The 13,465-nt window shown below is 45.4% G+C and overlaps 1 protein-coding gene across 1 annotated transcript in view; it reads right to left on the bottom strand.

Annotated features, from left to right (window-relative positions):
• Positions 1-9,879, bottom strand: part of LAPTM4B (lysosomal protein transmembrane 4 beta) — a 51,245-nt gene extending 41,366 nt beyond the window's left edge. Inside the window, exon 1 of the mRNA XM_083622782.1 lies at positions 9,669-9,879. Coding sequence (XP_083478908.1) covers positions 9,669-9,770 — 102 coding nt within the window. The 5' untranslated portion in view covers positions 9,771-9,879. The remainder of the gene's footprint in view (positions 1-9,668) is intronic.
• Between the last annotated feature and the right edge of the window lie 3,586 nt (positions 9,880-13,465).

Here is a 13,465-nt window from a genome sequence, read left to right as displayed (position 1 = left end):
TTTTTGTACTTCTATCCCACCTTTGATTTCAAGGAGCTCAAGATGTCATGCATGGCTGTCTCCCTCCACTTTTTATCCCCACAACAAAGTTAGGCTCGGAGAGGCAGGGACTGTCCCAAGGTCACCCAGGGAGTTTCATGGCTGAATGGGAACGGTCTCCCAGTCCCAGTCCAACACTGGCTCTCCTTGACAGAGACTCCCACCCTTGTGAGATTAAGCCAAGGGCTCCATGTGGCTGGTGGGCTGCTGGCTGCCCATTTGGCTCCAGGACAGCCTTTGCCCTAGTGCCCTGCAGAAGTTTCGGACTACACCCCTCACCAGCCCCAGCCAGTATAGGGAAGGGCTATAGCCCAGTGGCAAAGCATCTGCTTCAATCTCTGGCATCTCCAGGTGGGGCTGAGAGAGGCCCCCCCATCTGAAACCCTGAGGAGCCACTGTAGAGAGTTAGCTAAACCAATGGTCTGACACAGTTTGCGATGTTTCCAAATGGTCTGGGAGTAGCAATACAACATTTGGATGTTGGCCAAAGCTGGAGAACCGTGAGGCTCAGAGGAAGCAATCCATTAAAAAAAAATGCCTGTGCACTAACATTTCAGAATGTGCCTTCATGGTGCAACATTCACCCCAGTCAGAGAAGCACTGAACCCTGTACCCACGATCTTTAAAAGGTGGGTGGGGCTAGGTTCTTTTGTGGAATAAAACAACCTCTAGAAATTCACTTAATGGAAAAATTTGCCTGGGACAGTTGTTCTGCGTGCTGTACATGCAGACAGAAGACAAAGCAGACACTATCCAATTTCTCTCGGAAAGACAATAGCATTTGTTGCTATATAATTGCCAGGACACAAACTGCAGGTACTGTTACTGGCCAGGCAGCGATAGTAATCAATGCGCGTTGGTGACAAAGACAGAAAGGCAGGACCGAGAAGGGCACAAGAATTCCAGAGTGAGGGTGAACTATGGCATCCACTTGAAGCCCAGGGAGGATACTGGCAAACCTAGCCTAAAGGCACGTGATGCAGCAACCTCATTTAAGCTAAGCAGGCCTGGGGCTGTACAGCGTCCGGATGGGAGACTGCCTAGGAAACTTGCACCACTATGAACTCTGCAGAACAATGGTGGGACCTAAATGTGATTCATAAAATAAAGAGAAGGCACAAGCTTTTCTAGTTGAGTGGTCATAGCCAGACAGACTGACTATCCCATCTGCTTACTCCACAGCATTCTTTTAAATTCATTGCATTAGCAGTCTTCTCCTATCCAGGAGAATCTATATAGGGCACCATTCTCAATTTCACAGCTATCCATATTTTGAGCGTAACTTTGTAGCAGAAGGGATGGGCCATTACTCAGTGATAAACACATGCCTTAGGTATAGAAGGATCAAGGTTCAATCCTGGCACCTGCAGGCTGGACTTGGAAGACGTCCGTCAAACAATGGACAACACTGACCTGAATGAACCAATGGTCTGATTTGATATAAGGCAGCCTCCTGGCCTAATTTGGCTTAGAACTAAATAGATATGTTAAAAGATCTACTGGGGTGTCTTTCTTTAGTGACAAGAGTCTCATCAGACAACTCTGAAATACTTGAACAATGTGGCTTGGTATTCAGTACCCATGGTGATCCATCCTTTGCCCTCCAATTTATTCCTTCCCTGCCACCACTCCCACTTTTGCAGATTCTAACTGCTAAAACAAACATTTCTCAACAACTGCTGTGTACTGCTACAGAAACAGTGCTCAAAATTTTCTGTGCTGCCACCTGAGATTCTGCAAACATATTCCCACTGCACATACACAATCGAAACACCAGTCTAATAAATGGGATTCCGCTATCTCTATTCTGTTACCTATATCTTGAACAACCCTGATCGGCTTTAGTTAGGCTGCTCTCATAAAAATGATTAATTGAAAGGCCATTTTCATGTAAATATTTTTTTTATAACCCTTCCAAGAGTAAAGACTAGTCTCCTTGAATTAGTTTTAGGATGTTTATACATGGAAGTTCTGTGTGTTTCTCTATGCTGTTACATATAACACACTTGTAAGTCAAACTATTTTTTTACTAAGACACGTTTGCTTTCAAAATAGTTCTATTTTCTGTCTTGAATAAATATTCACAAGAGATTCATTCCAGACTAAAAGATGTTCTTGACATGAATCATGCTAAAAGTGCAGTATAATTCTAACCCTAATCTCCCTATTTCATACAAATGTGACCATCACCTCCCTATTTTACATCTCTAATGTTCATTCATAAATATTTGTAAAAGCTTTTTAGAAAGGGGTCTTGAGGCCAGTTGCTCTCAAGCCAGACATTCCATCTACATTTGCAAGGTTGTAAACTTGTGCCATTCTAGAAAAAGCTTCAGAAAACCTTTTACAACGTAAAGTTAAGTCTTTACAACTACAACAGAGATGCATTAACAAAATGAGACAGACAGGAGGGGGAAGAAGGGCTCTCTCCCAACCCTATAAATATTCTATACACTATCACATGCGCCTGCCAACGATTTTGTTTAGCTTTCGTATATTAATTGAAAATGCTAAATCAATTTCCCATTCACTTTAAAGTGAATGGGACTCCAATGGTTCTATAGGATTTCGAAAATGTTATTGTTAATTTAGTCTTGCGTATATATAATTTCCTATTATTTAGTTGGAATGTCTTAAAGTCAATTTCATCTTCAAAATCTACAGTTGCTTCCTAAGGCTTTAAAAAATATTAATTCAATGAGTAAATCCAACTGCAATCTTCAATGATGTCACTGCTGAAATACAAAGTCCTGGCCAGTCCTGGCTCCAACGCCTGCTTGATCTTCTTCTACACAAGGCAGCAAAGACAATAGTCGGCTTTAACTGCGAATCTCAGAAAAATGTCGTCACTGGCTTCTGGGAAGTAGATTATTCTAAATGCCAACAAGGTATGCCAAACCCTAACAGAAACTGGGTCTGTTCCAACTATTTTATCCTCCCCGTTGACTTCCAGAACTAAGTAAGTTGCGGCTGAATTTCCAATTCCCATGTGGCATATTGCTCTCAAATGAACCTCAGGCTTTTTTTTCTTTTTTAAAAAGTGTATTTCTTGGTAGACATTTTCAGGGTTTAAGCAGAAGCTAAAACTACAGGAGAGAGTAATTAAACCTGGTTTAATGTTAATGCAGTAAATCTGTATTCATTCAAAGTCTTATGGTGGATACAGATGCCACTACTGTACTGAAGAATCCACTCTGAATAAGCTTTTGGTGCCAGGTTTTTGGAGCCATTCACCCAGGCTTTTATTAACCCAGGATGTGTCCCTGCTGTACTTTTTTAAAAAAGCTATTTCGCTGTGTGTGCGCTCTTGCCTGGTTTACTGGCTATTTACTGTATGATTTTACTGGTATTGCTCCCTGCTATTTATAATGAAAAGTGGGTAAGACATTTTATAAACAAAAGGAGCATAGGAGGATGTAGCAGATTTCTCCAGACATAAGACCTAATGAGGTGCTATGTATATTTCACATTGCACCTCAATACTATTGACTCGGTCCTTTCATTATGCGAAGTTAAGAGGAGTGCTGCTGAGCATGTCCAAAGTGATTTCCCTTCTGCCCTGCATATCTCCCAGTACATTTCCGAGGACAATTCAAACTGTTGGTGCTGATCTTTAAAGCCCTAAGCGGCCTCGGTCCAGTGCCGAGGGCCTTCTGGCGGTTACCTCACTGCGAGAAGCCAAGTTACAGGGAACCAGGCAGAGGGCCTTCTCGGTAGTGGCACCCGCCCTGTGGAACGCCCTCCCACCAGATGTCAAAGAGAACAACAACTACCAGACTTTTAGAAGACATCTGAAGGCAACCCTGTTTAGGGAAGCTTTTAATGTTTAATAGATTATTGTATTTTAATATTCTGTTGGAAGATTCCCAGAGTGGCTGGGGAAACCCAGCCAGATGGGCGGGGTATAAATATTATTATTATTATTATTATCATCGTCTCCAATCCTATATATTTCTACTGCCAATAATGTCCCACTGAATCCCATGGGGATTATTCCCTCCCTCCCCAGCAACACAATGCAAAGGGTCCCTCCCAGGTTGCTCCCGCCTAACCCAGCACAAATCAACCGGTGCTGCCTTTGTGTGCCTCCCCCCCCACCTGGCATTTTCAGATGTAAGGGCTCCGAACATGGGAAGTTCCATTGTGTGGTCATAGCTACTGTATTTTTCGCTCCATAAGGCGCACCTTACCATAAGGTACGCCTAATTTTTTTTTTGGGGGGGGGGGGGAATTCAAGAAAAAAAATATGCGGCTCTTGGGGGCTTTTGTGGGAGGTGGGGGAAGTGAGAGAGCCTCGCTCTGTCCCTCCCCCCCCCCAGCCCCAGGGACCACACATTCGCTCCATAAGACGCACAGACATTTCCCCTTAGATTTTAAGAGGAAAAAAGTGTGTCTTATGGAGCGAAAAATACGGTAAGTCATACCCACACACAGACCTTCCCTCTTCCATTAATTGCATGGCTGCTGGCTTAGATGGCTTTGAAATAAGATTAGGCATCTGCCTTGCAATGATCATCTGAGGAAATGTCATTAAGATGCAGAACAAGTGGCACTAAGCTATGCTCGTTACATTATTAACAGGCAAACGTCCCTTACTCCTCCTCCTTCTCTCTCCCGAGCCTTTCGGAAAGTTGGCTTTGGGGTGCTACTCAAACAAAAGGCAGGATTTCGACTGCTTTTTACTATTCCTTTTTTTAAAAAATGAGAATACCAGGCTTTGTACCTGGGAGCGTCTGTATGTGAAGCATTTGTTCTGCTAATGAGCTATGGCCGCTTCTCAACTGGTCTGGGATGGATAAGGGGTGGACAATCGCAGAGTTAGAAGGGACCTTGAAGATCCTCTAGGCCAGCCTTTCTCAACCTTGGGTTCCCAGATGTTTTTGGCCTACAACTCCCATCATCCCTGACAACTGATCCTGTGAGCTAGGGATCATGGGAGTTGTAGGCCAAAAACATCTGGGGACCCAGGGTTGAGAACCACTGCGAGTCTAGTCCATGGGTAGGCAAACTAAGGCCGGGGCCCAGATCTGGCCCAATCGCCTTCTCAATCCAGCCCACGGACGGTCCGGGAATCTGCATGTTTTTACATGAGTAGAATGTGTCCTTTTATTTAAAATGCATCTCTGGGTTATTTGTGGGGCATAGGAATTCATTCATGTTTTTTTCCAAAATATAGTCTGGCGGGACAGTGGTCTGAGGGACAGTGGACCCGCCCCCGGCTGATAAAGTTTGCTGACCCCTTAATTCAGCCCCCTGCAAGGCAGGAATATGCAGCTGTCCCGTATGGGATCAAACCTGCAACCTTGGCGTTATCAGAACCACGCTCTAACCAACTGAGCTATCAAGGCTAGATCGCTCCCTTTCAAATAGTTTTGGGGAATCAACCTTCATCTTAATTTATATTGCCATGCGGTTAATCCATCTTCACAGCAGCCTGCTAAAGACAAATGCAAACATGCTGTGGTGTTCAAAACACAAACTTTCAAACATTAAAAAAATAAGTAGTTCCTTAATTTTTTATTTTTTTTTGTTAAAGCACCTCGGATTCAATTCTGCATTTTCTTTACAGTTCATATACTCCATTTTGTACTGCACTTCAAAATACTTTGTGGCCCGTCTGTCAAGGAAACTGCCTGTGGGCTTTACAAACAGTGGCAGCCACAGGGAATTACTGTATCTTATAAAGAATTACGTTGCTAATAATACATCGCTTTAGGGTGTTAGCTCTCCAGAAATAAACTCCTCTTCTGAAAAGCAGCATTAGCTGCTGAAGTCAGCATCCCTCCACAAAAGTAGCATGAACTACAGGGAGAAAGGGCAGAGAGCCAACACAGGAGGCAAAGAGCCAGGATAATGGAAGGGAGCATGAGTGTGGAGAGACAGAGAGAAGATGGCAACAGACAGGGCAGACCTCTGCTTCTTTGCTCCAAGTAAGTGTGCATAGCATTGCAGCCTCAGGATCCTGAAGCCAACAGGGCTAACTTCTGAGTATTTTGCAGTAGAAGCTACTGTGCAGTTACCAAAGGCAGGGTGATGGAATCTGCCACCCATATGGCTTGTTGCTTGGCACATTCCAAACCACACGGCCAGCATGCTGTAGTATTTAGAGTGTCAGATTAGGACCTGGGAAAGCAGGGTTCGAATCCTCGCCATGAAGCTCACTGGGTGACTTTGGGCCAGTCAATGTCTCTCAGCTTAGCCCAACCTCATAGGGTTGTTGTGAGGCTTATATGGGGAGAAGGAAAAGCATGAATACTACTTGAGATCTTTGGAGGAAAGGTAAGATATAAACGTAGTAGTAGTAGTAGTAGTAGTAATAATAATAATAATAATAATAATAATAATAATAATAATAATAATATAGTGGTGTAGGGAAGGAAGTTTGGTTGGGGAAGGGAATTATAATGAAGTACATGCCACCATTTTTGTGCGCTAAGAGCTGAGAAATGGAAAGCAAGTGTAACTGCTTATTATGCACCAATTCCCCGCCCCTCCCCAGTCTAGAACATCTTGGTATACAGCAGGCATGTCCAACTCCCAAGAGACTGTGAACTACTTCCACTACAAAAAACTGGCAGTGATCTACTCATTGGATTGAGCTTTTTTTGGGGGGGAGACTTCACCAAAGTTGTTGAGCAGTTTGACATGCCTGGTATATAGGAATACTATTTTAAAAATGATGGAAAGATAAGAGCTGAAAAACTGAAAAAATTCCACTCATTTCCCCTTGGACTTTTATACAGCATATAGTACCATGATGACCAGAGGTGGGGAATCTGTGACTCCAAGATGCTGCTGGCATACAGCTCCTATCACTCCTTCCCATTGGCCACATTGGCTGGGGTTGAGGTAAGTTGTGGTCCAACATCATCTGTGGGACCACAGGATCCCCAGGCACACAACTACAACTAAGTTCTCAAATGTACACTCAGAATGAATGAATGAATGAATCTTTATTTGTGTCAGCCATCGGCCATAGCAATAAAACAACAATACGATATACAAAGAATAGAAATAAAAAGTTAATTATATAAAATACACTTTAGGGTTTTGATGTACACCCAGACGCTCATTCAAAGGGTAACTGTGTTATTCTTTTATGCACTGAAAATATTTATGCGCCACTTTTCCATTAAAATATCCAAAGTGGTTTGCAGGAGCTTTAAAAGAAAGCACCAGGCAACAAAACCAAAAAGCAGTCTAAATCCAATACACATTTACCAAGGAGTGAGGCCCATTGACGTCAACAGGGCATGCTTCCAAACGGACATGTATATTGTTATTATTTTTATTATTGTGTACCCATGCTTCACCCTAAGGTCCCAGTATGGGTTACAACATTAAAACACAATGTTAAAACAATCTGCAGTCACAGAAATAACATCATGAATATAGCAGGTGTGGGAAACCTGTATCACCTCCAAATACTGCTGGACTACACCGCCCATCAGTTGCAAGTGTCAATTACTACAATTTATTATTTATGTAGCACTTCACTGTACAAAGTGTTTTACAATCTTTATCCCAACAATTTTCAAAGCAAATAAGGAACGTGTGTCATTAAAATTGCCTTTTAGCCGATAGAAAATAGGGATAGGAAGAGACTTGACCAACTACGTCACAGCTTAAACTTGGAACTAGGTGCTACAAAAGGTACGTTCAACTTCTCCACCGTAGTCCTTGCTGTTAAACTAGATGCAGTACCTCAAAGGTTAATAAATTATGTTCAATATTACTATTTCCGAAGTGCAAAATTTGTTCTCTCTGATCAACTTAATGCTCCTGTTGAGATTACGAGTGCTGGGCTGGCTGGAATGTGTTGGGCCCCTATTGGACAGCAAAACGTTCCACCATGTTGGGATATTTTTTAAAGATACCATTTTTCTGTAAATTTATTTAGAGATGAAACACTCTGACACCAGTAAGCCGGACTTCAGTAGCAAGGCCATCCAATACCACCTACCCCATGAAAAGCAACCACAGATGGAAAAAAAAAGGAAGAGGACTCCTTCAACTTTGGTTACATCCACACCACACATTTAAGGCACATGACTTCCCCCAAAGAATTCTGGGAACAGTAGCTTCTTAAGGGTCCTGGGAATTGTAGCTCTATAAGGAGTACAACAGCTCCCATAATTCTCTGGGGCAAGCAGGCAAATGTGTGTCGACTCCCGGAAAATGGCCGCCACTATCCCTCAACCGCATGTTCCATCTGGGAGGTACAGTGGTACGACTGGGCCTGCCATGCTGGGAGAGCACAGGTGAGGAAGTGGCGGCAACAGCTGCTGCCTGCCTGCCTCCTCTTCCTTCTTCAGTGGCACAGTGAGGAGGACAGAGCCCAGCTAGGTCGCTCAAGGATTGTGTGCAAGAAAAAAGTAAAGAGGTTGGCTGCTTCTTGTATGCATGTTCTCTCTGGAAGGTTCCACCAGCCTGCTCTCCCAGTAAAGCAGAAGTTCAGGCTGGGCTTACAAAGAGACTGAGGGCAAGCAGGTAGAGGAGGTGTCAGTCTGGCACATAAGGTAGTGGCAGCTTGCAGCCGGTGCTCATCTAATCCCACCTGCTGTGACCGGGCGTGCAAAGGTGTGGGAGGAGCAGTCACTGCCTTTTTGCACTCCCGCCTCCCCCTCTCCCTGTGGACGGCACATAGCAAACAGGAAAGCGATTGCTGTGAGAAAAAGTCACTTCTCCCTCCACTGGCTCACCTGTCCACTCCTGGCAGGGACTCCAACTCCCATCGTGCCTGAGCACTGGCCATCTGGGGCTGATGGGAATCTGACTCCAACAATATTTAGAGGGCCACAGGTTCTCCATCTCTGCTGTGCCCCGCCCCCCCCCCCCCGGAAGGGCAGGGGTGAAAAAGATAGACGGATCCTTCTGCCTACTCCCTGTCCTTTCTCTGGCAGGGTGGCAGGTATAGTGGGCACTGCCAGCAAGCAAGGATTTCTATATTAAAATGGAGGGTTTTGTATACTCCTGGAGAAGCCACGCTGGCTACACAGGGTCAGAGGCGGGACACCTCTGAATGCCAACTGTATTCTCGATAGGGGAGAGAGACGTTGCCATCTGCTTGTGCGCATCTGGGGTGATGATCGTGGTGAGAATAAGATGGTGAACAAGACGAGCCTAATCCTGCAAGGCTCTTTTCAGGTCCCAGTTGCTTCCCCGTTTCTACCGGCGCTGCAGCAGAGAGATTTGGGCTCTGGGCTACTCTGCCAGTGTGTGTGCGCGCGTGTGCCTGTAAAGCACACAGCCCCCCCCCGCCCCGCCCCGCCGGGAAGATGTGCAGCAGGGAGGACCAGGCTGCCTCGACCCCACCTCCCCCCGCGCGATGCCCAGAGGCAGAATGCGCAGGTGGGCGAGCAAGTTGGGTACCAGAACCGGACAGCCCAGTCTTCCTCGCTGCTGCTGGGAGAACCTGAGGGCGGGCAAGCCAGCAAACTCCGCAGCAGCTCCGCAGGGCCCGGTTCTCAGCGGGAAGCAAGAGCTTCTCCACCCACCTGCTACCCGGGTGCGCGAGTTGCGCAGGGTCGGGCCCCTCCCGCAGCCTGGACGCCGCTGCGGCCCTAAACCTGGAGCCTAACCGCGGAGACCTTGGCTGCCTGCGCCCCGCTCGCCTTTTCCTTCCTTACCAGGTACCAGATGCCGAGGATGATGGTCCCGGTGCGGACATGGCAGCACATGCAGCAGCTGTTGGAGTAGAAGCGGGCCCAGGGGGAGCTCATCATCTTCATGGTGCGGAGCGCAACAGAAAGAGAGAGGAGAAGTGCAGCTCCGGTCCCGGCGGCAGCTCAGCGGCGAATTCCCCCAGCGCTGCAGCAGCGCCTGGATACCGCCAGGAGGAGGAGGAACCTCCGTTCCATGACGTCATCGGGCCTCCCGCACGCCAGCGGGGAGGGGCGGAGCCTCCGAGCGCGCGCCCGAGGGAGGCCGGGCGGAGGAATGAATGAGAATGCCCGAGTGGGAGGATTCGAACTGCGGCCCATTGACAAAAGAGAGGCGGGCGCACGTTTGCGCTGCAGAGGGAAGTCCGTTCCACGCCGCCCCTAAAATTAAAGGGGCTCCCCTAGGAAACTGCGGCGACTTTGCGTCGCCATCGGAAAGAAAGGAAAATTACAGCAGGGACGTGGGCGGGGCATCTAGGCCGGAGGCGCTTTCGCTGGGATGGCCGGGCGACTGGCTGTGAAATTGGTCAAAATTTAAAAGCATCGAGAGCATAGAGTCACTGCAAGGGCGTCCCTATGGAAGCAGCTTTGTTCTTTTAACTGTTAAAAGTTAAATGCGGGGTGAAGGGACCAGCAATAAAGGCTGCGCTCTGTGCGTGTGTGGGGGTTGTTGGTTGAAGGCTTACTGAAGGGAGAGTTTGGGATATAAGTCATCAAAGAAATCACCTTTTGATGTTGTGATCTTTTCTTTCTCTCTCAAGGGTGCTGCTCCCTAGACCTGCTGCAGTCTTTCCTTTCCCATTCAAAATACCCGCATGAACAGAGAGCTGTTGTTTTGCACCCCAAACTGAGTTCTAGACGCAAATTATGCACCCCAGTGAAAGTGTGCACCTGCACAGACCATGGGGCCTCAAATCTCAGTGGGGCAGGCCCCTGCCAACTACATCATAGCTGTGGCACCTCCTGCAGCACCCCTGAGGCTCTGCGCCTCCCCTAAATCCGCCTCTGACTAGCATTGTCTTCGGCTCAAAGGTTCCTATGATTCCCACACTACACCACCATTGCTTGGAAACCCAGCTCACTCCTATGCATGTATACTGATCGTGGGACTTATTGCTGCTCATGGGACTTACTGCCAAAGTAAGGAAGCAAAGAATTACAGCCTGTACTAGATAACAGTGAAGATCACCTGAAGCATGGAAGGGACCAGGAGGGTAATCTAGTCCAACCCCTTGCAATACAGGAATCTTTTGCCCAATGTGGGGTTTGAACTCACAAACATGAGATTAAGAGTCTCGTGCTCTACTGACTGAGCTTTTGAATCCCAGGTAATCGGATATTTTATTCCCTTATCTCATTTCGCTTGTTGGAGCATAAAAAGGCATTCAGTTCCAAAGCTGCCTTTATATTAAAATTTCTAAGCAGTGCTGAAAGATTTTTAACCTTTCATATCTTATCTGCTCCATCAGGAAGTTCAGATAAGCACACAAGGTCAAACACAGACAGCGGAGCTTCCTGTTCTAAAGCAGAAGATTGAAGTCTTTTAATTATTTTGGAGCTTCATAGATTCTCCACCCCCCCTCCTTAAGAGATTGATTGGATTGGTTCAGCTGATTATAGAAACAGAGGGAGTTCTTGGCTTCTCTCCACTGTTTGCCAATTCACCTCCTAGGAGCTATTCAAGGACCCTTTCAATGGCAGAAGATTGATAGCAGAAATAGAGATGAAAAATTAGACATTTTAAGATCTATTGCACACCACTCTATAAATCCTGTTTTAATTCCACTGAAATAGAATACAATTTGGCCACTTTTCAAAGTCCATTTGAAACGTGGGCATTGCTTTAATGTGCTCTTTCTAAAGAGGATTACAGCACAGATCTGCACACTTCTCAAATGGAAGGCCCATTAAGTTAAATGGTGCTTTCTCCCAATTAAGTGTATACTGTAGGATTGCAGCCTTAGATTACTCCTCAGTAGGCATCACAGCTTGTCAAAAATCATAAATCTGTCCCTGGAATACTGATTATTTAGTGCTTCAGGGATTGGAGTCGTGATGTGAGGGCAAAAGAAAAGATGCATTTTTTTTGACAGCAGTAATGACCACATCTTATACTTGGTTAACTCCTGCTTAAGTCCCATGGAGGTTAAGCGAGTCCTAGCTGACTGCTGAGTGTATACATGAATAGGAATGAAGCATCCAAGCCACCACAAACCAAGATCAGAGTCATAGTAAGGGCTCATGGAAGCATCAAACCTGAAAAGGGATTGCAAATCATTACCCACTAATTTATATGCTGGGATGCAGCCGAGGTCTGCAATCCTGCACAAAGGTTGCTAAAAATTTCACTGACTTCCATTAAGCTCCTGCATATGGGCTGTTAATCAGTTTTCTAATGGTGGCACAAAGCTAAGTGCAGAAAAAGAACATGTGGAATTCAGGGAACAAGAGAAAACTATATAGTATCAGAAGATGGGAGTTTGCAGAGCCACCAGTGGAAAAAACCAACACAGCTGAAACAGAAACAAATTCCCTTCTCACTTGTAGGCTACCATTCTTATCGCAAATGCTGGACTTTAATGGTACATCTTAACATTAAAGCAGACTTCCCCAACCCAGTGTGCTCAGGATGTTGTCAGACTGCAATGGGAGTCATCCAGCATTCAGAGGGCATCAGGTGGGCAAAGGCTACTCTAAGGACAATTGTACCCGGGACTGATGGGTGGAAGGATGTAGATTGATACATAAGTAAACAGCCTAGTTCTAGGTCAAATATGTGGGATTCACATACCCCCTAGGAATTCTCTTAACATTGACAATATTATTGGGCTTGTATTTAGAGATTGTTTTGTTTTTGCAGTTTGCATATGCAGCCAAGGAAAGCTAGCTGTATCCACAAGTCACTTTCTTTAATGTTGTGCTTTGGTTTTGAGGGTATTGCACTCTCATTTAGATGCTTAAATATTGTTGTGTACTTAATAGTAGACATAACATATTTCAATGACTTCACAAGCATTCAAGCTATTTAGCAACAATATGGTTTTAGTGAGTTTGAACTGGGAGGGGAGGAGATCTGCTCCTCCATATCCTCCAGCGTTTTGCCAGTCTTCTTCCACTCAGTTACCTCTCTGCAACCTTGGGCAGCTGTGTGCACCCAGCTTAAAGTCTTCTCTCTTACTGTAACAGATTTGTTACCAGAGGATGAAGTCCCTCCCCGATGGAGAATCAAACAAATGTACTGCAGTCATGTCAGCTGTGTTTGTTCCAAGTTAAAGAAAACACACAGCTTTTTAAATGACGTGTTTCCAACATGCAACCACAGCTATACTTATTTACATAGCTGGCTCCATATTCAGAGATTTCTGCAACATGCAAATAACATCTTTCCAACCAAGGTCCTAGACAAACTCCGTGCTGCTATCTAAGGACTTGAAATGCCTTCTTCACAGCCTTGCAAAGTATCACTGAAGATGTGATACTGACTTCTAAAAGTTTGTGATTGGCACTTATTTCCTGTTCCTGCCTGCAATTTCTTGTGGGTTTTTTTTTTTTGCCACATTATAGGATATACATATCTATAGCAATTGAAGTAGGGCGTCACACTGACAGCAGTCTTCTGATTCCACATACTCAAAGTGCTTTAAAATATATTTTCAAATTATTCCACAGAAGAGGATTGAGGCCCTACATCAAATGGGCTGGATCAATAGTCACAATGGCCGCCAACCCCCAATTCTTGTTTAAGGTTTTATTTTAAACAAAGG

This window comes from Podarcis filfolensis, assembly GCF_964270895.1.
Source record: "Podarcis filfolensis genome assembly, chromosome: 7".
Classification (NCBI taxonomy): Eukaryota; Metazoa; Chordata; class Lepidosauria; order Squamata; family Lacertidae; genus Podarcis; species Podarcis filfolensis.
Note: the sequence above shows the minus strand (reverse complement) of the source record. Positions and strands in the feature narration are given on the sequence as shown.